Here is a 23,880-nt window from a genome sequence, read left to right on the forward strand (position 1 = left end):
TCAAGAGTGAGGGTTCGAGCTTTTATTTTGAAACCGCTAGATAATTATGTATTCTCCTGTGTTTGCGTGGATTTATAAATGATTTACCTTACAAATCTGAGGAAATGGCGCATGGTGCGTTCCCAGATGATAATAATTATAATAAACCCAAACTCACAACAACATGCAGGCGCTCCACACATGTAAATGATAACAGTTCCTGTGGAACTACTGTGAACGGAGCCACTGTGTGACGCACATACTTAACCTACACGCATGTAAATAATTAAAGCGCATATACTGTATTAGAACTGCATCGCATATAATTATTTAATTAAATCGTAGCATTTGTGAATTCACAATTATGCTTAATTATTGAGAAGCAGTCTAATAATGTGTTTTATGGATTCTTGTCCGTGAAATGCACCACTTCTGGTATTTTGACACGAGCAAAATGAAGTCGAGGATTTTTAAAAATCGAATAGTAAAATAATAAAATAAAATCGATGAATCGTGACAAACTATATATCGTTGGAAAGGTCTAAGACTCCTAAATAGATATTTTACCTCTGTTTGTCGTTAAAAATTATTAATTTATGACAAGAGTGCACCTCAAAACATATACACCACAACAGGAGCTCTGACCTTAGTCACAAAAATTCTATTTGTTTCCTTTTTTTCCGATCACATTTGAAAGCTTAAAATCTCAAAATTCATCCTGTGAAAACCGTTTTGAAATCGGACATTGTTTTAGCATAGAAATGGACCTTAAAATCTTTTAGCGGGCTCCTCCCCCTTAGTGCGGGGTGTCATATTACAAAATGTATTACGGTCTTTTGGAATCAAAACTTTTTAGAATCTTGACAAAATACACATCGTCTGAAAGGTCTGAGTTTCAAGATTCCATATTTGCTAGTTATTATTTGGTGGATATATTTTACTGAGAGAGAAATTTATGCATTTGAGACAGAAAAATGCATTTAAAAATTCAATGGGGTTTGGATGGCACCTGGTGGCTGTTTGTGGTATAACACCTAAACAAAACTGCATAGTAACCTAAATTTTTTTTATCAACTTCAAATTTGGAACACAACTTATTTAAACAAATGGCTTTAATTTTATGCCAAATTTGGATTAAAAACTACAGTACATTTTCTTAACAGTAAATTTAAACTTCTATAACTTTTTTTTACTTTCATTTTTTTTAATGAATTCACTTCTGTGATGTTTGGAATTCAATTCCAAGCAACATTACATGGAAGAGGAAAACCAGGCCAAGGACGTTCCAACAGCCATAACATTGCTGTACATACAGAGGTTTACCAACCCCCCATGACAACTCTGACGTTGCCTTTGAATATTCGTAACCATCATCTGGAAGCACTTATTGACACCGGGAGCTCTTATTCTTTGATCCAAGAGTCTCTCTGGGATCAGATCAAGCACGAAGGGGAGTCTTTGCAGTCCAGTAAGGGTCAAACATTTTCTCTTGCCAACGGTCATATATAGCACACATTAGAAAATTTTTAAGTTGGATTTTGCTGCCGCATCTTATGTACTCCCTGAAGAGGAGGAGTCACATTATTTCACTGCTCCCGCCGGCTTTAAATTTCTGATGTATTATCTTCCACTACTAGATTGCACGTAGCGCTTCCATCTATGCAGATGAGTGATCCTAACCGAACAATGATAAAATAACTGGTTGATGCAGCTGAGGTTTCACGAAGTCAAAAACGACAGCTAGAACAACTGTTGTTCGAATGAACCACGGTGTGCACAGATTCATTAGGATGTGCTTCCAGCATTACCCATCGAATGAATACTAAGGACGAAATACCGGTAAGGAGAAAAGCATATCCAACACCTGTCCATAAACAAAAGCTCCTGTGGAATTTCATTGACAAGTTTTGTTTTGTCTATATTGACGACATTGTGATATATTCTACCAATGTCCAGTAACATTATAGACATCTCCGTCAGCTATTTGCTGAGTTGGAGGCTGCAGGTTTGACGCCGAACCTGAAGAAGTGTAACCTCCTTCAAAAATCCCTTTATTTTCTTGGACATGTTGTCTCAGAGGGGGGAGTGAGGACTGAACCCTCCAAGGTAGAAGCCATAAAAAACTTCTCCATTCCCAAGACGGTGAAGGAAGTTCAGCGTTTTCTTGGATTAGAGGGGCTGGTACCATCGCTTTATTCCCCATTTCTCAGAACAGGCAGCACCTCTCCATGCTCTAAAGAAGAAAGAGGCTAGATGTGAATGGACCACAGAGTGTCAGTGAGCTTTTGAAACCTTGAAAGAAGCTCTTCAGAAAGCCCCTGTGTTGCGACCCCCTGATTTCAGTTGTGACTTTCGAGTGCAGACTGATGCTAGTAACATCGGGCTCTGAGCTGTCCTTACTCAAGGGTCAGAGCAGGGAGAAAGTGTCGTAGCATATGCTTCAAGACTTCTGCAAGGAGCTGAAAAGGCATATTCTACAGCAGAGAACGAATGCATGGCAATTGTGTGGGCTGTGGAGAAATGGCGTGAATACCTAGAAGGCCGTTGTTTTGATGTGATCATGACAGATCATTCCGCTCTTACCTGGGTTTTCAACTAACCCCGACCTTCATCCCGTCTCGCGAGATGGGCGATTAGGCTGAAGATCTTTGAGTTCATCTTGAGGTATCGGAAGGGTCAGTGTAACCTAGTTCCGGATACGTTGTCATGGGGGTTGGAGGAGGAAGTCCAAGGGACCATAGCCCTTTCGCAAGCAAACAGTGTACCATATGATTTGCCGGTGAGCTGTTACTCTCCAACCTTTGTGGGATGAGGTAAAGGATGGTAACACAAGCTCCGTGTGCATTATGTTAACCAGAATGGTCATCTCTTCAGAAGTACCACTGACAAGAATGGGGGTCAGAGTTTACAAGTTGTCATGCCAACTAAACTCTGTGAACAGTGTCTGCAGTATGCACATGACAGTCCATTAAGTGGGCATCTCTGGCATATGAAGACATTACGGAGGTTACTAGAGGTAACATATTGGCCTGAGATTCAAAAAGATGTCTGGAGGATGTGTAAGGAATGCCAACTATGCCAGCAATATAAACCCCGAATCTCTAAACTTGCAAGCGCCTCCAGTCCACACCAGTGGTTGAACCAGGGTACATGCCCCCGCCACTGGACTGTGGAAATGTGTTCTGGAATGAAAACGTGTGGGGAGTTTCATCCCATCTCAGATGAAATCACAGTCTGGGGCAGTATTCAAAACAGTGTTCAAAAACATGAACATGATGAATAGGACATGTGTCTTTGCATGGTTAAACGACATACAGCTGTTATCACTTAGGGTGTACTCACTTTTGTTGCCAGCTATTTTGACAATGGCTGTATGTTGAGTTATTTTCAGAGGACAGTAAATCTGTACTGCTATACAAGCAGCACATTGACTACTCTAAAATATATCCAAGTTTAATTTCTATAGTATTGTCCCCTTGAGAAGATATACTCACTTTTGTGAGCTACTGTATATTAGGATTTGCGATTAATCAAATCTAAAATAAATGTTTGCATAAAATGTGTGGGTACTTTGTATATTTATATGTATAAATATTCACACACATGTATATATGTAAGAAACATTTACATGTAAATATACATATTTATATATGATTTATATTATATATAAATATAATTATATATATTACATATATTTCTTGAATATTCATACACGGGTTAAAGCAAAAAAAAAATCCTGAGCCTGAATTTTTTTCCGGGGGCAGGGCAGCACATGCAAAGCATGCAATGACTGTGGCAACTTTAACATTTGAAAGGATACTATGGCAAAATTATTGCTTTCTTTATTCGAATTTTTTTCATGAATGTATGGTTGACCTGAAGAATGAAAGCTGTATCATACACTTGGAAAATTATGAGCTACATCACCGCTTATCGACACTAGGGGTGTCACAATACACTTACTAGAACAAGACAATATTTTAAAACTATTTTTAAGAAATTTTCAATGACAAAATATTTGTCTTTTAATTACAAAAAGTAAAACAATGCAGTTGTATTAAGAAATATTTTAACTAATCTAGGGCTGTAACTAATGATTATTTTGGTAATCAAGTAATCTGATTATTTTGACAACTGAGTAATCTGATATTTTTTAGTAAAAAACAGACCTAAGTGAAAACCAGGCTTTAATAAACTAACGATGAGGCATTAATAATTGGCTCAAATAAAATATCAAAAACAAGAAATTACATGATTGTATTGAACAACACTGTTAAAATACAATGTAATATGCCTATACATAATATGAACATGACCAACTTAAGTACATTATGTTTTAAAACAAATACCTGCAGAGGGCGCCAATAGCCTGGTGACGTTTCACTTTACAGCGTGATTAAACAATGTTTAAATCCATTAAATTTGGCCACATACAATGTATTCTCGTATCCAGTGCGTGGATACAACCACCCTTCAATGATAAAAATCCATTTACTCCTTTCTTTTAATCCCCTAAAAATGTAAACAGTCTTAATTATCAAGCCGTGCTCAGGCCCCGTCCACACCCACTGACGAACTGTCACGTATTAGCATATTTCCGCCTTCAGCCAGATGTACGCTGTCCGCCATTTTCTCTGCGCTTGAGCAGCTGTAGCGACAACAATGACTCGTAAGCAAAGTAGATGTTTTGTAGTTGGATGTAAAAGAGTAAGTCCCATAAGTCTTCATTTTCTCCCAACATAGCTACTGAGGATGCAGTGGATTCGTTTTGTTTTTGATGTTAATGCGCCACATTATACACCTAAATTTGTTTATGTCTGAGCAAATCATTTTAGTCCAGACTGCTTTCTGAACGAGGGACAATTCAAGGGAGGTTTTGTTAAGCCACACGCTCATGTCATGATACTATCGTGAACGAGCGTCCACAAGTAAAGACGAAAATGTGGAAAACTACTTGTTTGGTCTTCCAAAAGAGGACGATATCCACTTCGTCATGCCCTAGAGCTGATCTGTGCTAGTCGCTGAGGGAATACTTCAACTTAGTGCTGTGGATCGCCGGCACATTTTATGGAGGACTGTTTACTGATCCTGGGAGAGTAACGTTAGACTAAAATGTCGGCAGTTCTGACTCATGTAAGTACGTTTTCTTTTATCATTTGCCACTGATGATTCAAACGCGAGTTTTTGGTAGTGTGGAGTAGCACTTGTTGTTTGTCATTTCTCTGATCACAAATGCAGACAGGGTTTTATGTTTACGCGGCGCAATGCAATGCAATGCGTAAAAAGACAGTATAAGTCATTATATTCAGTAATTATGTCCCCACTGGATGCAACAAATGCCTCATTTGTAATGGGTTTTAATGTTTTTGTCTTGTCGCTCCGGCTGGAACACGCCATCACAGTAGGGGCGTAACATTTCCTTCTCACGCTTGAGGTATTCGGCCAATCACAACGCACTGGATATCTGGCCAATCACAGCACACCTCACTTTTTCAGACTGATGAGTATTGTAAAAATCGACGCGTTTCAAAAAGGCGGGGCATAGAGGAGAAACAATAATGTACAGTATGTGGAAAATAATGTGTTTTTTTTACTTTAAACTGCATAAACACATTTCATTACACCAAATACACAAAATAATGTTCTTTTTAGCAGCATCATATGACCCCTTTAAAACTGTAAACTCAATGTGAACCAACAGTGTATTCCAAAGATTGTATCAGTCACTCAGTATGTATTTTCAATCATTTTAAAATAATCTAATATTTATGAATTAGATTATGTCCTTAACCATTTAGTTGCAAGTGCAGTGTTCTTGCAAAAAGAGCCCGTCCATTCGCTCTTCTGATTGGTTGTGAATTTTTTTTATTGTTTTTTGCATCTTGTAGCCGTGTCGCATCTGCTGTGGACAGATAAATTGCTTGTCACTGAATCTTATCGTGCCTGGTTAGGACACAGTGTTACACTTGATTTAATCTTATTTAAGGTAGAAATACACTGAACATATACTTTAGAAATCTAGAACCATGTTTCTGCCTCTCACCTCATGTGTGTAAGTCCGCACAGGTACACCAAACGCTCTGGCCAGACCAAAGTCAGCCAGTTTGATCTCACCCTGAGCGTTGATTAGGAGATTCTGGGGTTTAAGGTCCCTGTGAAGAACACGATGAGAGTGACAGAAGGCCAGTCCCTGGAGCAACTGGAACAGGTAACTCTGAACAAATACAGAAAGACAATTAGACCAACAGATATAAGAAAAAACTATTTAGCCAACATTTGGCCATTACTACATTGTCTTGGATGTTTAACAGATGCAAGCTGCATTTGTTAACAACATCATAAGCCTACCATATTTTTATAGTGTAATTTATTATTAACAACAAGTGTGTGAGAAATGCGCTATACAAATATCAAGCGTAGCGTTAGTTCTGGCAGGTCACGTTAGTCAAGCTCGCATCAGCTGACCCCCATCTACCTATGGGAATACGACACCTATCTAAGCATTCATATATAAGGTCCATCAGTATTATCAGCAGTTTTTGCATTGCTCAATTGCTAATTACCCTCCTCCATCCCCAACTCCTCCTCTGTCAATCGAGATTCAGCCTTCTGATTCTCATTTGAATCAGACTAATTCTAAAATGTGTACATAAAATGATTGAACTTTAACAATATCTGCAATACATTTAGGTTGGTTCTGTTCTGTTTACCCTGGGGGGTTATTGCTGCTCTCCCTGCTCTCATCCATGCTAGGCTGCATGGATGCGCAGGGAGTTCTTGCCCAGAACAGAACCATACCGCCAATCCAAACTATATGCTAATTGTCAATCATCTTTGACTATAGTGGTCCTGACAGAACAATCTGTACATTTGTTCAGGTATGTTTTATTTTGTGGGTTTTGGGTTGCATTTACCGATATTTGTCTGCATTCACGGTAGACATGTGCCGATATTCAGTAATGCGATATATCACGGTAATAAATATGCACGATATTGTTATCGTGGGCACTTCTAAATATAGTGAATAATTATACATTACAAATTATTCCGAATTTTGAATGCATTTTAAGAATACTTTTCCCATCAACTGGTCAAAATGCAGAACACCGCTGTATGCTGCGTGAAAGACGCGTGCGCACACTGATGTAAACAAGCGCAGACGAGAAGCGCATGGCGGAACATGGTAGAGACGCTTTGGATGAAAGCGCACTTTCCCTCTCTGACAGCAGATGACGCTAAACTGCAGAAATGCAGCCGTTACCCCGGAAACCCTGTAAACAAAGCAGCTGCACTACTTTCTGTTTCTGAATCGTGTTTAAATGATTTAAACAGCCATTCAGATTTGTGTATTTGCTATGATGTTAATCACAGCGCCAAATACTTAATATTTAGACTTAATAGGCTATTTATTTTCAAACTTTTTTTATATTATAATTTGGACTACAACATGCCCTAGATACTGTTTGAAAGTGTTTTGATTCTTTATTGTTCGGTCACACTTTACATTAGGGCTTCATTAGTTAACATTATTTAATTCATTAGTTAACAAATTGCCAATGAAAAATTCTTCTGATTCTTAGGTATTCCAATATTTAATAACACATTGTTAAAATCGAAATTTGCAATGGTGTTATTTAATGAGCTAACATGAACTAAGACTTGTATTTTTTTTAACAAAGATTAATAACTTCTGTAGCAAATGTAGCTATTGCTCATTGTGAATGTTAATGCATTAACTAAGGTTACCCAATAGGTAAAGTAATACCTATTGGTCTTTATAGTTCTTTTGAACTTTATTCGGTGTAAAACTTTTAACTTTATACATTTGTAGCGTCTGGACCAATCAGACACACCATTTTTCATCTGATTTAACAAATCAATTATTCATTAGATTAACAAACGTTCACAGACCCCTCACCCAATAAACATACTGGGTTTCAAGTTGTCTGTGAACAAGGTCCAGGACCCTGGTTACCATGGCAACCCTGCCACCAGATACATTTACGATTTAATGGAATGCGAGTAGGGAAAATCACTGCCTTTTTATAGGAAGAGACACAATGCACAGTAGAAATGGACTTTTCTCTAATTAATCCATAGGAAAACCTTTCTTTGAATGAACACACATATCCTTCAGGTCATCGCGTATGTTGTCTTTGAGATTTTATACTGTTTTATGCAGGCTTATGATGGAAACACTCATTCCTGTCATCTTGCCTATATGTAATCCTACCATGTTTAGTATCTATGAATTCACCTTCTGATGATCTAAACGAGCGTGTATATTATATGTTGGTACATAGGTAATATATTAGTGTTCTGAAAATCTTTAGTAATGTCGATTCAAGTTCCATTTGCAAATTACCATGCCCTCACACAAACGGTCATAAAAACTCCCCAGTATCTCAAAACTCCCAATTGGGATTCCGGCCTTTCTCATTGGACAATGAGACCTTAAAGGCCTCACACTATGTGACCCGCCCAAAGTCGGTGGTTCTGTTAGGTTTTGAGAAGATGTGAGCTACAACGCTCCTCTTTACTGAGTTAAACTTTAACCCTTTCCTATATCAACTGTATGCGTGTGTGTGTGCGTGTATGTAGTATGTTAGACTAGTTTAAGTGTTTATGTAGTTAATAAAGTCTTACTTGTATCACACTTGACGTTGTTCATTGTTTGCTCATAACTGGAGTCCCTAATCATGCAGATTTATGCTACAAGCTCTGTGTAGAATTGTACAGTAAGAAAGTTATTTCCCTTAACCAGGAAATTAACATTCTTAGAATTGACAGACAGTTGACCCTGAGAGGTCAGCTAAATATCTACAGCGGATCTAAATATTTATAATTAATTATAATTAGTTATGATTAATTATTCATATTTCCCCATTAGCTGATTCGCTACACATTTTTATGTATTGCTTTATTGCATTTAAATGTTCAGTTATTTTTGTTATAAGAAAAAAGTTATTAAACCTGTTATACTGTATTATGACAGCACTTTTTTAAACTAAATTTCAATATCGTAATAATACCGTATACCGTGATAAAAGCATTAGCAATTAATCACAACATGAAAATTTTATACCGGCATATCCCTACCCGTGTGTGAGCTAGAGGCTAATTATAAGTTTAGAAACAGATCAATTTTTACTCGCTGAACAATCTGACTGAATGCTTGAGAGTTGCTCTTCATCAAGCGATCTGTACTTTTTCCAATTCATCTCAATGGATGCCCAGCATACCTGTATTTGATGCACCGTAAACTCTAGTGTGAAGGAGCACGACTCGCCGTCGCTTTGCTGATAGCGCTGTTTCTCAAACATGCAGAGAGTCTTACATACCACACTGAATCGATGCGCTACATGTAAACGATATTCTTTGTTGTATTTTCATGTCAAAATAATGGCGTTAATGTAGAATTATTCAGCTTTTAAGAACAAGCAGAAGATATGCTGGTTTCTCTGGTAGTGGGCGGGGCTAATGCGCAAACAGCAATCTCGTTGGCTGGCCCTCATCTATTACTGTTTCTGTTTCTGATTCAGCAAAACAATTTGAGCGAACGCTGACAACTATCTACCTATTCTTTGATCAATTTTGGGATTTCGAAAAAGAATTTCAAAAGAAACCCAATTAGAGCTTTATCAAATACCTGTAACATGTCTCTGGAACAGACATAAGGCAAAATAATCACTAAGTAAAGGTGTAACAAAATGTCTCTAGAATAGACATATGGCAGAAAAAAAAAATCCCGTGTCCAGGGATTTTTTTTGCCATGCATTGGTCATAGAGCTCTTTGTGGCATTGCCTCAGATGTTAAAACTAGAATTGTAAACTAGATTTGTTGCGCCAAGTTCACACGTACTCCGTCTGCAGTGCGTATACAGTATGTGTATGCGGTGCAGAAGCAGCACGGACTCATTTTGCTTTCGCACAGGACGCGTTTGCTGTCCGCTCCTGATCCGCGGCTGTTTACCACAAACATAACATTTATCCATTATATTGATTTCAAATCCAAACGTTGTTTCTGAAAATGCTTTTTCAGCATTGTGATTCTCTTTTATCACAGTACAGTAATACAATCTTTCATAGACATTCACGTTTAAACTCAATAAATATAACTTTGTTTAATTACCACCACGAGTGCCATCTATTATTGCCTTGTTTATCTAAAAATGCACTTTTCCTTTTTTTAAATCTAGCCAAAAAGCCATGTGTTGACTGTGAAACAGTAGACTTTAATTATATGCATTTATGGTGTAATTACTAAATTTCCATGTCAATCCATGTTAATTTTTACCGCAAATAATACGCTGTCACTTTAATTCAGCGCGTGCAGCACAGCAGAAATAGACTTGCGCCTGTGTCGAGCTTGTCTGTCCGCGGTTGAGTATACTTTGAAAGCTGTGCGGACGCGGCTGTGCGCGAGACGGAACGGAACACGGAGAGTGAAGTATACCCGGGCCTATAGACTCTCTGCGGAAACGAATGCAGAATGATTGTTGCAGACGCACTGCTCCTGGAGCACACTGCCGGACCGCAATCGCGTGCAGTGTAAACGCTCTGATCCGTTAACATGGATCAACAAAAATACGCACCACAGACAGAGTGTGTATGTGCATTTGTATGCTCGCCCGGTCTGTTCTCGTGCTCCATTTAGGTGCACTGCATTCTGATTGGTTCGGATAGCATACTGCGGGAGGTCGGGGGCGCGGAAAATCATGAATGAGAAATAGAGTGGGACATACCTGACAGAGTTAATAAGTGCAATAAGCAGTGAAAAATAACTCAATATGCTTCTCGGACTAACTGACACACACACTCAGAAAGCGCCTCTCTCTGACAGCATGTAATCACGAATTTGGGATGTGCGTGATGTTTAATAAAGATATTAAACGCAATAAGCAGTGAAAAATTACTCAATCCACTTCTCGCGCTGACTGACAAACAGCCGAAGCGTGTGCACTGAAAGCGCCTCTCAGACAGCATCCAATCGCGAAAACAGATCTCTTTGTGTGGAGTATTCACGTAAACACAGTCGTTTATGTGTTAAATAATCGTAAAGAGTTGGGTGAAAACAAATGTGTATCAGTATATTGGATCTGTGCAGTTGATCTTAAAGGGACAGCAGCCTAATTTACCTGTTGCCGTCTGTCATTATTAAATGTTAATCTCTCACTGCACCTGACTGAATCACTTTTGGATCTTTAATAAGAATCAGTTCATGTTTGATTGATACCGTGAAGACTGTGCAGTGTTTTATTTATACACTATTCAATTTCTTTATTTTATTTCTTACTACATGTTAAATAAATCTACTGTAGCTGAATAAATTAGAAATTTATTTTATATATATTTGTTCTATTGTGTTTGTAATTTGCTTCTTTTTCTTATTTTTAATTAAAAAAAAAGCTATAATCGAGATATATATCGTTATCGTGAAATAAAATTTCTCATACCGTGAAGTAAGATTTTGGTCATATAATCCACCCCTACTCAGCTCTATATTTCTTCACGGCCTGATGAAACACCAATTTGCAAAACTAACGGAACGCATAGTTGATATAAAAAACTGGATGACTAGTATTTCCTACTGCTAAATTCTGAAAAAACAGAAGTTTTAATTGGACCAAAAACCTCTGCATGTAATAACCTAAAACAATGTCTAACACTTGATGGCTACTCTGTTAATTCTTCGTCATCAGTTAGGAACCTAGCAATCTTTCCTTTGTAAACCTTGTTTCTAGCATTTGTAAAACCTAATTTTTCTATCTTAAAAATATATCTAAATTACAACCTATGCTCTCAATGTCAAATGCAGAAACAGTAACTCGTGCATTCATGACCTCAAGGTTAGATTATTGTAATGCTTTATTGGGTGGTTGCTCTGTGCACTTAAAGGGTTAGTTCACCCAAAAATGATAATTAGCCCGTGTTTTACTCACCCTAAAAGCATCCTAGGTGTATGTGACTTTCTTCTTTCAGACGAATTCAATCTGAGTTATATTAAAAATTGTCCTGGCCCCTCCAAGCCTTTCAATGGGGGTAAGCGGTGTTGGTTGTCAACAGTTCAGATGATGTCAAATAAAGTGCACGCATCCATAATAAAACGTCCCTCACACGTCTCCGGGGGGTGAATAAAGGCCTCCTGTAGTGATTCCATGCGTTTTTGTAAGATAAATATCCATATTTCAAATGTAATAAACACTTTTTTCTCACTTCCGCTGACTGTGGTATGTACTTTCCTGTAATGTCTGATTACTTTTCTTAGGGAATTAATTATTATTAATTCATTCAGGTTTTGAGCGGACTCTAATCTGAAAATTCGAAGTCAACATGATTAGAACTGATTTCAAATTGTAATAGTTTACACCTTATCAACGGTCGTCCAGCGAGACGTTAATGTCCGTGTATCTTAACAATCTGACTGTGCATTTTCCTTGGCCACAGGTCAATACAATTATGATAATTTGTATGCTCCTAGCGAGGTAACGTGATCTTGGCAAGGTTTGACTTTAAAATTATACGACACCAGACAATGATTCTTTATAAATGAAACATGAATTTATTGGCTATTCTAGATTACATTAAACTAAGCTAAAACACACATACACACACACACATACATACAGTTCTGAAGAAGGAAAATTATGTTAACGGAGTTCTGAGGAAAGCTCAAAGTTTTAGCAAGATATTAGCTACAGTTCTCTTACTTGCAACCTGAGAAAATCACAAAGCAGTGGTTTGTCTTACGTTTACTGCTTAAATGGTTCAGCACCTATTTGTTTGTACTTGCGTTTTTGGGTGACAGCTGAAAAGCTGAGTTTCCTGGTTTGGCTGCTTGAGGGAATTCTGTTGCTGATTGGTTACTGAGATAACGTCAGGATGGCGTCCCTTTGGGGAAGTCCTTCGGATGATTGGTTGGTTTCTTGATGACGCAGAGGCTTGAGCAGTTCTGCTGAAAAATCTGAGTTTGCAAGACTTTAAGTTCTTTGAAGATCTCTGACGATTACGAAGTTTTAACTGAAGTGTTTGAGTTTTACATAAATTATTATCTGTTGTCTGTTGTAAGTATCATGTCCCTTTGTCTGTGACAGGAGAAATGCACATTTTTCTGAAAGTAGTAAAAGGATGCGTCCCTATTTTGGAATGCAGGGGAGATGTCCTGAGGTCATGCCCATGTCACGAGTGCCGATCTGCCATCCTTCTGCTGGACAGGGAGCTCTTAATCTGTCGCTTTCTGTTTATCGGATTATCAATTTATGCATTAAACGGTCATGGGGTCCGGGCGAGTCTGTCACTGGAACATTTCCAGATACCATGTTCTTTGTTCTGTTGTTTATTAGCTGGTTTATTTATGCTGAAGCCGGTCATCGTTACACTGCACATCTGGTCCTTGAAGGGTCTTCAGACAGAGGGAGTTTCTTCTCTCCTGGTGATAGTTAGGGTTTAAGCAGTTCAGATCCCCCTAAGGGATAAGGACCAGGCCTTGACCGGAAGCAGGTCCAGACAATTAGGTACCCTGTTGATCATTGATCTTCTTTACGACCACAGATAGCTGGGGAGGAGAGTCTTTAGTTTTTCCGGTGGAATGCAGAGATTCAATCGTTCATTTGTGCAATATTCGCGGAGGCCTTACATTCCAGAAGGCCAACAATTCACTAAAAATGTTTTTTTATTGGTCTTATGAAGTATTCTAATTGGTTGAGATAGTGAATTGGTGGGTTTTTGTTAAATGTGAACCAAAATCATCACAATTACAAGAACCAAAGACTTAAACAACTTCAGTCTGTGTGCACTGAATTTATTTAATACACAAGTTTCACAATTTGAGTTGAATTACTAAAATAAATGAACTTTTCCACGACATTCTAATTTATTGAGATGCACCTGTATACGGAACATATTTTCTGCCTCATTCTGTGACAAGAAGCCTCATCTGATCACAAAAGGAAGCATTTGACTGGTATTGTAGAGTAAAAAGGTTATAATGTTCTCTTTTGTTGGACAACAGGTTTAGAAATGTGAATACAAGGGAGGTTTAGCTTTAGGCGTTTTAATTTAAGCATGTTTAGCTTAATTAACGTAAAGGCTACTTGCTGCCATCAGAGCAAGTGTAATTACTGCTCCTCAGATGCTCTCATTTCCCGAGTTGTGCTTTTAAGTCGGAATGTGAAAACAACATGGACACGCTCGTTACTACAAAGATGTGTTGGATTTGTATTATTAGAGCTTTCCAACTTGAGTTCACGTGCATTTTCTCAGTCGGGAAATTATTATTTTTTCCGTGCAGTGCCAATGATGATGCTTCTTACGTCTGTTTCAGAGAACCGGAGGACAAATATTTCAATCGATCGCTCAGGCATGGCACCGAAATCTGCGTTCGGATTCGGTTCTAGTACATAGGTACCGGTGCCATATTGGTACCGGGTTTCGGTACCCAACCCTAGTAAAACACATGCTAAATTTCATTTTTGGGTGAACTAACCCTTTAAAAGGTTCCTATTATGCTCTTTTACAATGTCTTGAATTTGTTTTGGGGGTGTACTAGAACATGCTCTCATGCTTTGTGGTTCGAAAAACGCATTATTTTTTACATAATTGACATTATTACAATACCTTTCTCCCCATTCTGGCACAAACGGCTCGATTAGTAGTAGTATTTGATGAAGGCCCGCTTTCCGAAAAACGAAATGTGATGTGATTGGTTAGCTGTCCCAGTGCATTGTGTTTGGCGAACAGCTTAGACGGTGTTTCAGTACTGCCCCGCCCCTTGCCAAAGCAGCAAGTTCCATCTGCTCTGGTTTAGATAAGGATGGCGTCAATATTGCCATATCAATTTGATATCTGGATTCAGACCCAGAGAATATTGAACAAGAGGATCGCGCAGAACCTTTGCACGCACGGATATTGCAAGACATATTAGAGTGGTAACGTTATTGTTTTTTTGGCTAAACCACATTTAGATAGGATGTCAACAACCACTTAAAAATAACTGCATTTACTATGTACCGATAAGTGCATATGTATTATTTTTATTGTCATTTCATTCTAACATTATAACATGAATTGCAGTGAAACTGTTATACAGTTGAATTTATTTATACTAGAGCCTGACCGATATATCGTTTTGCCGATATTATCGGCCAATATGAGCCTGTCGCCGATATATCAGTATCGGCGAATATGCCGCCGATATGAAATTTGTTTTTACAGAACATATAATGCAGATAAAATGCTTGAAATGGTGTAACTACTTAGTTTGTCCAGCAGAGCGCGCTCCATTGTTTGCTACTGGCGACCTGGATGAAATCCTTTAAAGCTTAAGTCAACGGAAAACCATTGAAACTTTGAACAGCCATTTCTCCGTAACGGCGAATCCGCACCAAATTCGGGGGATGTCTTTCAGCTCAAGGAATCCTCTCGAACGCGAATCGAGTGTACGTCTGGAGGCCCTCTTTCGAATGAGACCACCCCCGCGTGGATAGCGTGGGTTCGGGAGTTACGGGTGGTTAAATTCCCGGCCCGGCGCCAACCGATCTAGCGATCCCGGGGGGCTACCGATCCGCGGAGGGTGGCGTTCGAGAGGGCTCCTCGAGCTGAAGGGATCCCCCGAATTTCGTGGAGATCCGCTGGCGCGTTCGTGAGATAGTGACACCAGTCAACACTTTCCCTTCAGTAAGGAGGTTCTTGTTCAGGCAGCATTCACGCGTTGTCTTATTCAACCGTAAGTGCACTGTGAAGTGGACTTCATATGAAATTCCGCCATGATTCCAGTTCCAAGGGAACGTACACGTTACATTCAAAGAGCATTAAAGTGTGAGAGACGTGAATTTATATTGTATTTATTTACAGAGGTAGGGGAGAGCGGGGCACAAAGTAACACTTTTTGACTTTCTTAGTTTGTGTAAATCCACATGGGGTTCAGAATATATATAGTGGTCAGCTAAATATCTACAGTGGATCTAAAATATGAATAGTTAATTATAACTAGTTATGGTTAATTATTCATATTTCCCCATGAGCTGATCCGCTACACTGTATTCTATATATAGTACCAGTCAATTGTTTGGACACACAAATGGGAGTGTCCAAACTTTAGACTGGTACTGTACTATAATATACACAAAGAATATCGGCCATTCAATGACATTCAATTTCCTTCAGTGATATATAAACACCCGCACTCAATGTATGGGAAACACTGCAGATTACATCATTGTCCAGTATTGTACTGTCAGCAATTTATTATAAAACGTTTTCATAATTGTATCATACATATTTACATACATAATTATTCATGTGCATGTGTAATAACTTGCGAAAACTTGAGGCTACAGCCGCACTTCTTCGTCGTCGTCTTGTCTGATGCACTCAACCAAGCATTCTAACCACGACCTCGCCCCTCCCCACCCCCCAACCATTAGAATGTGAATTATTTTAATGATATTCTAATGGGCCGCTTTGTGATATCACAAAACCCGGAAAACAAACGCTGTAGTCCAAACGAGCCGTTCGTTGTAGTTCTTGAAAAGGGATTTTTTAAAAACGAAATATCTCCCTTTGGAGTGGATTTTGAAATTTGTACGTTTGAAGATCTTTTTTATGCCCAAACATACACACTACACACTGACTAAATTTGGAAAAGTGAAAAAGCATAATAGGACCCCTTTAAAGGGGTCATATGATGCGATTTAAATTTGTCCTTTCTCTTTGGAGTGTTACAAGCTCTTGGTGCATAAAGAAGATCTGTAAAGTTGCAAAGACTAAAGTCTCAAATCCAAAGAGATATTCTTTATAAAAGTTCAGAGTCAATCACGCCTACCTAAAATGGCTCGTTCTAACACTCCCCCACATGTCTACGTCCCGATGTGGGAAGATTTGCATAATGCCGCCCAAATGTTCACACAAAGAAAGGCGGCATAACTTTTATTCTCGCTGTAGTATTGTTGTTGTTGCCGCCGCCCCCATGTCGTGAAGGCGCTGTGTGTTTTGTTGTGAAAGCGAAACTACTTTGTCTGGCCTTCCAAAACAGGACAATATCCGCTTCATCATGCCTGGATGTGATCCGTGCTGGTCGCTGAGGAAATACATCAACTTTGCGCTGTGGATCGCCGGATCGGCTTTCACCGTGGACGAAGCGGAGTCCAGCCCGGGGTCGTCACATGTGGTTGCCGCAAGTCCGCCCGCCTCCGCTCACTCTAGCCCTCCGGCCTCCGCTCACTCAAACTGGCCTCTGCTCACTATAAGCTGCCGGTCGCTCCTTCGTCAAAATTCGCCGGCCGCACCGTTCTCAAGCCCGCCATGAGTGACGCTGTGTGTCTCATTGTGAAAGTAAAAATACTTAGTTTGGCCTTTCAAAAGAGGACACAACTAGAAATCAGTGGTTAAGTTGTATTTACAACACTGTTCCAGAACAATTCAACCCAAATATTCAGATGTGTGCAGCGCATTTTATGGAGGACTGTTTCCTGATCCTGGGAGAGTAGACTACAATGCCGACTGTTCTGACTCACAGACTGTAAATACGTTTACATATTTAAAGGATTTGCCACTGATGATTCAAACGCAAGTTTTGAGCAGTGTAGAGTAGCGCTTGTTGTTTGTCATTTCTCAGATCACAAACACAGACATGGTTTTATGTTTACGTGACGCGATGCAACACGACACGTAAAAAGACAGTATAAGTCATTATAATCCGTAATTATGTCCCCACTGAATGCAACAAATGCCTCGTTTATAATGGGTTTTAATGTTTTTGTCTCGTTGCTCCGGCCGGACAGGGCATCACAGTATTGAATTTCTTTATTGTTATTGTATGCATACAAATTTCATTGTACCCACCAACAAAATTTCACATGCAAACTCCACACTAAATGCAGTAAAAAAAAATAAAAAAATAAATAAAAGTAACAATCTAATATATCAGTCACAACACACTTAATAAGCAATACTATAAATCAATCAATGACCCACAAAACTTATTAAACTACTATTACAACTCTAAAAAAAAATTGTTAGCTTGATTCAGAGCATTAACGGCTCTGGGAATAAAACTGTTCCTCAAACGTGAAGTACGGGAATAAAATGTCTTATAGCGCCTACCAGACGGCAGTAGCTCAAACATGTGGTGGCATGGATGTGTAGAGTCCTTACAGATGCTGATAGCCTTTGCTAGACAGCGTGACCTATAGATATCTTCTAATGCTGGTAGTTCAACTTCGATTATCCTCTGTGCTCGCAAGACAACCCTCTGGAGTGCTTTCCTATCATTAACTGTACAGCTTGAAAGCCATACAGAAATGCAATATGTTAGAATGCTTTCTATAGTACACTGATAAAAAGTGATCAGCATCTGTTGAGGCAAACAAATTTTCCTTAATGTCCTTAAGAAAAACAATCTTTGCTGAGCTTTCTTTTCCAATGTCGTGATATTTGTGGACCAAGTAATGTCCTCGGAGATGTAATGTGCCAAAAAACTTGAAACTGGACACTCTCTCCACTCCGTCCCCATTGATAAACACTGGAGCATATTCCAGCTGCTGTGCTCTCCCAAAGCCAAACCTCTACATTGTGAGTAAATCACTCGCATATGCGACTAAATCTTCACTCTGGGCGACTAAATTATGTCTAATATTAGCCAATGGCTAATAAATTCTCAGATTTTACTCGCCAGTGTGTGAGTTGGAGGCTGAGTATATGATTAGCACAGATATATTTTCACTCACAGAACACTCTGACTGAGCACTTCAGAGTTTCACTCTCCGTCAAGCGATCTGTGATATTTTTCAGTTCATTTGAATGGATGCGCATCGCACCTGTGTTTGTGTATTTGGCGTAACGTAAACTCTAGTGGGAAGGCACACGACTCGCCGTCGCTTTCTCTCACACGTTACATTATAATGAACGGAGTCCTAAGTCATGAAGTTTAAGAATAAGCATGCTGGGTATGACAGTATTAAAATAGCAGTCTTAATGTGTGAGAGAATCAGTCTTTCAAAGCACTTCATTATTACTGGAGTTAATGCAACTGGACGATAGTCATTCAAGGTACTAATGTTTGTTTTCTTTGGTACTGGAACAATAATTGCTGATTTCAAGCACTTGGTGTCTCTTGCCTGCAATAAAGACAGGTTAAAGATGCTTGTAAATACCCCCGCTAAATCTCCAGCACATTCTTTAAGTACCCGTCCTGAGACTTCATCTGGGCCTGTAGCTTTCCGTGGATTAAGCCTCCTCAATGCACACTGTACCTCATGTGTACTTAGTGCAAGCGCCTGTTCATCCTCTGCTGCAGTAATTGTTGTATCTGTTGTAGTGGTCGACCGATATGGATATTTTATAACCGATACCGATACCAATTATTTGCGTGTTTATATGCCCGATAACCCATATGCAGAACCGATATATATTTACTGTTATAAAGCAAATAAATGACGTACATAAGTCCATACTTCACTTTGGTTTTCCCTCCTTTCAGCCATCTTAAAAAAAAAAAAAAAAAAAGTGTTGAAAATTACCAGTTAAATTTAATCTTCATATTACAATAAAAAAAAAACATTTTATTTAAAGCATCAGCAGCAACACTAATATTAACAATAAGCAAAATAAATGTAGAAGGTCTAATGTTTTTAAATGGAGAAAATAAATAAAGGAGTCATATCAACTTCATTTTAAACTACAGTTTTAGTAGGTTTATAAGCTGTTTAATAGGCTAAAGAGTGAAGAATAATTCACTGGATAATGTTAATTCACTGAATAATATTCTCTGGAATATTGAAATATAACAAACAAAACATTGTATTTTACTGCATTTCTCAACTGGCATGTCGTCTTTATTGGGACAGGACTTGACGGATTATCTTATGTGACTCCGTGAGTTTGTCTCTATTTCTTATGCCAAGCTGCATAAACTGCATATCAGGCATTTATGTAATACATCCAATTTGTGCATTAATGGCTGTTATGTTAAATAAAGTTTACTAACTACAGTAAATCAAGTACCTGTGCACGCCGTTATTGTTGTCTCCTCTCCCCTCAGACGCCGTGGTGCAATGGCGATCCTGCGCGCAATTCTCAAAACATCCACAAGATGGTGGCATTTATCTGTGAATCCGATATTACAAAACCGATATCCGATTATTGTAAAATGCTTAAATATCTGGAAAAATATTGGAAAATCAATATATCGGTCGATCTCTAATCTGTTGTGGTGTTATCCACTTCAAATCGAGCGAAAAAGGTGTTAAGCTCGTTAGTCAGTGCTACATCATCATTGGGACAGACAGAGTTGCTCTTATAATCAGTAATACTCTTTATACCTTGCCACATACTCCGAGTGTCAGCACAGTATGGTAAGGGGCGTAATATTTCCGTCACACGCTTGAGGTATTCGGCCAGTCACAACGCACTGGATAGCTGGCCAATCAGAGCACACCTCGCTTTTCAGACCGATGAGCTTTGTAAAAATCGATGCGTTTCAGAAAGGCGGGGCATAGAGGAGAAAAAAATAATGTACAGTATGTGGAAAATAATGTGTGTTTTTTTTACCTTAAACCGCATAAACACATTTCATTACACCAAATACACAAAATAATGTTGTTTTTAGCAACATCATATGACCCCTTTAATAAACAAACTCTAGCTGGTCCAAAATGCAGCAGCTAGAGTTCTTACTAGAACCATGAAGTACGACCATGTCAGCCTGGTTCCGTCAACTCTGCACTGGCTCCCTATTAAACATCAAATACATTTTAAAATCTTGCTAATTACTTAAAAAGCCCTGAATGGTTTAGCTCCTCAGTACTTGAGCGAGTTCAGATCTCTTTATAATCCTTCACATCCGCTGCAATCTCAAAACTCTGGCCATTTAATACCCAGAATAACAAAATCAACTGCTGGTGTCAGATCCTTTTCCTATTTAGAGCCCAAACTCTGGAACAATCTACCTAGCATTGTCCGGGAGGCATAAACACTGTCAGTTTAAATTAGGGCTGAACGATTAATTGCATTTGCGATAATATCGCGATATGAAATAACACGATTTTTCAATCGCAGAGGCTGCGATTACACGGTCACGTGACACGCAAGAGTAAAGAGGTGTGTTCGACTTGAAGATCGATCGGTTTTAAATCTAGATTAAAGACTCATCTCTTTAACCTGGCATACACATAATACACTATCAAATTTCAAATATTCAAATACGTTAAACGATTTTTAGGCTGCATTAATTAGGTCAACCAGAACCGGGAACACTTCCCATAACACCCAATGTACTCGTTATGTAAGAAGAATGGCATCTAGGCTAATATTAGTCTCTTTCATTCTTATTCCGAGGTCACCGTAGCCATACGGATCCAGTCCGTATCCAGATCAGATGGTGTATCAGCACCTAGAGACGACCTCTACAGCCCTGAATGTCAACAGAGACCATGTCAACTAGATGCATCCCAGAGACAGATCCCCTGCGAAGACCTCATCACCTCGACGAGGTGTAGACACATGGTGTTTTATGTCGCTGGTGAGGAGGAAAGCCTGTGTGTGTCCTATGCCTTAGCGGACAGCATGAAACCCACAAAAAATAAATAAATACAACCCTCTATTTTGAGAGTAAATCACTCGCATATGCAACTAAATCTTCACTCTGGGAGACTAAATTATGTATAATATCAGCCAATGGCTAATAAATTCTCAGATTTTACTCGCCAGTGTGCGAGTTGGAGGCTGAAGTATATGATTAGTACAGATATATTTTCACTCACAGAACACTCTGACTGAGCGCTTCAGAGTTTCACTCTCCGCCAAGCGATCTGTGATATTTGTGATCTGTGATACACCCGTGTTTGTGTATTTGGCGTAACGTAAGCTCTAGTGTGAAGGCGCACGACTCGCCGTCACTTTCTCTCACTGTGAGCAAAGAGCGAGAGTCTTACATAACATGCAGAATTGATGCGCTACATGTAAACGATATTCTTTGTTGTATTTCCTGTAAAAATAATGGAGTTCCTTTGGAATTCTTCAGCTTTTAAGAACTACTGCTTTCTCCGGTAGTGTGGCATCTAGGCTAATATTAGTCTCTTTCATTCTTATTCCGAGGTCACCGTAGCCATACGGATCCAGTCCGTATCCAGATCAGATGGTGTATCAGCACCTAGAGACGACCTCTACAGCCCTGAATGTCAACAGAGACCATGTCAACTAGATGCATCCCAGAGACAGATCCCCTGCGAAGACCTCATCACCTCGACGACCATCTGCACAAGACCACAGGAACCAGACAAGTCCTCTGCACAATCTGACCTGTGTTGCAGCCTGGAATTAAACCATGCCATACTGGTTTCGTCTGGCCAGAGAGTTGCATCAGCAGTTCTGACTGGAGAGCTCACTCGATTGCTCGCATTATAGGGACATTGTATGAGTGATGGACAAAGTAAGTTTAGTGTAATTTGCATTGTTAAATTGTTACATTGTATTAGTATTTGTCGCAGACACTGTTTACCAGTTTAATTCATTTATATTACCACAAACTGTTTACGACACACGTGTTGCACACTGTAATATATGTGACATTGATTCTTTGATGCCGATATTTAGAAATCAGGGCAGCCATGGCCGATCTATGATGGCGAAATAAGATATATTTTTTGGCCGATATGTTTGGCCGATTTTCTTTTTTTTTCTCATTCATCTCATAAAACTGAGTTTGAGCAAATGATTATTAGAGGGTACAAGATAGTAATAGTAACAGTAGCTACTGTAGTAGTAGTAGTAGCCCAAAACAGTTCTGAAGGACGCTTTTTGTTTGTTTGCTGACAGATACCAGTGTTTCCCACAGACTGCAAATTAATTCTCTGCCACCAGGAGGCGCTTTGGGAGCTGGAGATATAGCGGTTTCCCTGGTAACGGTTGTAATCAAATAAGCGCTGCTCACAAACTCTACTTTATCATGCATTACAGGAAAGATGAAATGAAAATGACATCGAAGCTTTTCTGTGAAGATGGTCGGTTCTTTTCAAAGATACATTCATATAAAAACACCCGCGATGCATTTTAATTTTGAAACGTGAAACGCTCATTTTATTCAACAAAGTATAAGCCTTTTGGAAAATCTATTTGTGGCGGTCAGTTTTGATATTGTGACGAGCCGCCACAAATAACTCAATGTATAGGAAACGCTGGACACTGCTATAAGTCAAATGGCCATAGTGATAACAAAAATAAAAGATTTCACACATATTGCACTGCCCGCTGCTCATAACTGCTTAAAGTGGAAGTGAAGCAGTCAATTAAGTTAACATTATTTAGTAAAGTGATATCCACTTTGATTAAAAAATATATAACAAACATGATTAATGTAATCATTTTAAAGAAAAAAGGATGTTTTGTTATAGCTTTTAGAGCAAGGGCGCCGCCATCTTGCAGTACCACCTCGTGACGTCACGGGGTTGGTTCGCTCCGATGGCCAGTGAAGTAATAAGCATTTCTTTACATTTTGAACACACAAATGTTATATTAACACACAAATAATTTGGTTTTCACCATAATTTGGATGAATATTCAACATCAAACTGTCTATATGCTAAGTTTTGATCGTGGTATCCCAAACATTGTTTTCATAATGCCAGGCGCAAGGTGATATAACCAGACGACGCTTCATCATATGTCGCATTTTATTGTTATGTCAGACCATTAAGATATATGCATTACATTGACTGGTTCACCAGTTGTATGTATCATATTTTATGTTCACCTGCGAATACAATTAGCTTTCCTGCTGTTAACAGGATGTAGTGTTTAACTAATCACCTAACGTTATCTGAACAATCGGACCAGTGCTGCTTCCTCAATAAAGTTTATCATTCTCACGGGTTTTAAGCCTTGTCAGTTTAAATATTAAAGTGTTTA

The 23,880-nt window shown here is 38.9% G+C and overlaps 1 protein-coding gene across 3 annotated transcripts in view; it reads right to left on the minus strand.

Moving 5' to 3' along the window:
* Positions 1-23,880, minus strand: part of LOC107570445 (cyclin-dependent kinase 2) — a 56,265-nt gene that overhangs the window by 24,152 nt on the left and 8,233 nt on the right. For 2 of the 3 annotated variants that reach the window (XM_016256676.1, XM_016256675.1), the window contains exon 5: positions 6,023-6,193. The exons of the other annotated variant lie outside the window; for it this stretch is intronic. In XM_016256676.1, coding sequence (XP_016112162.1) covers positions 6,023-6,193 — 171 coding nt within the window. The remainder of the gene's footprint in view (positions 1-6,022; positions 6,194-23,880) is intronic. 3 annotated transcript variants of the gene reach the window in all.

Source organism: Sinocyclocheilus grahami, unplaced genomic scaffold (genome assembly GCF_001515645.1).
Source record: "Sinocyclocheilus grahami isolate Dianchi unplaced genomic scaffold, SAMN03320097.WGS_v1.1 scaffold1459.1, whole genome shotgun sequence".
NCBI classification, from domain to species: Eukaryota; Metazoa; Chordata; class Actinopteri; order Cypriniformes; family Cyprinidae; genus Sinocyclocheilus; species Sinocyclocheilus grahami.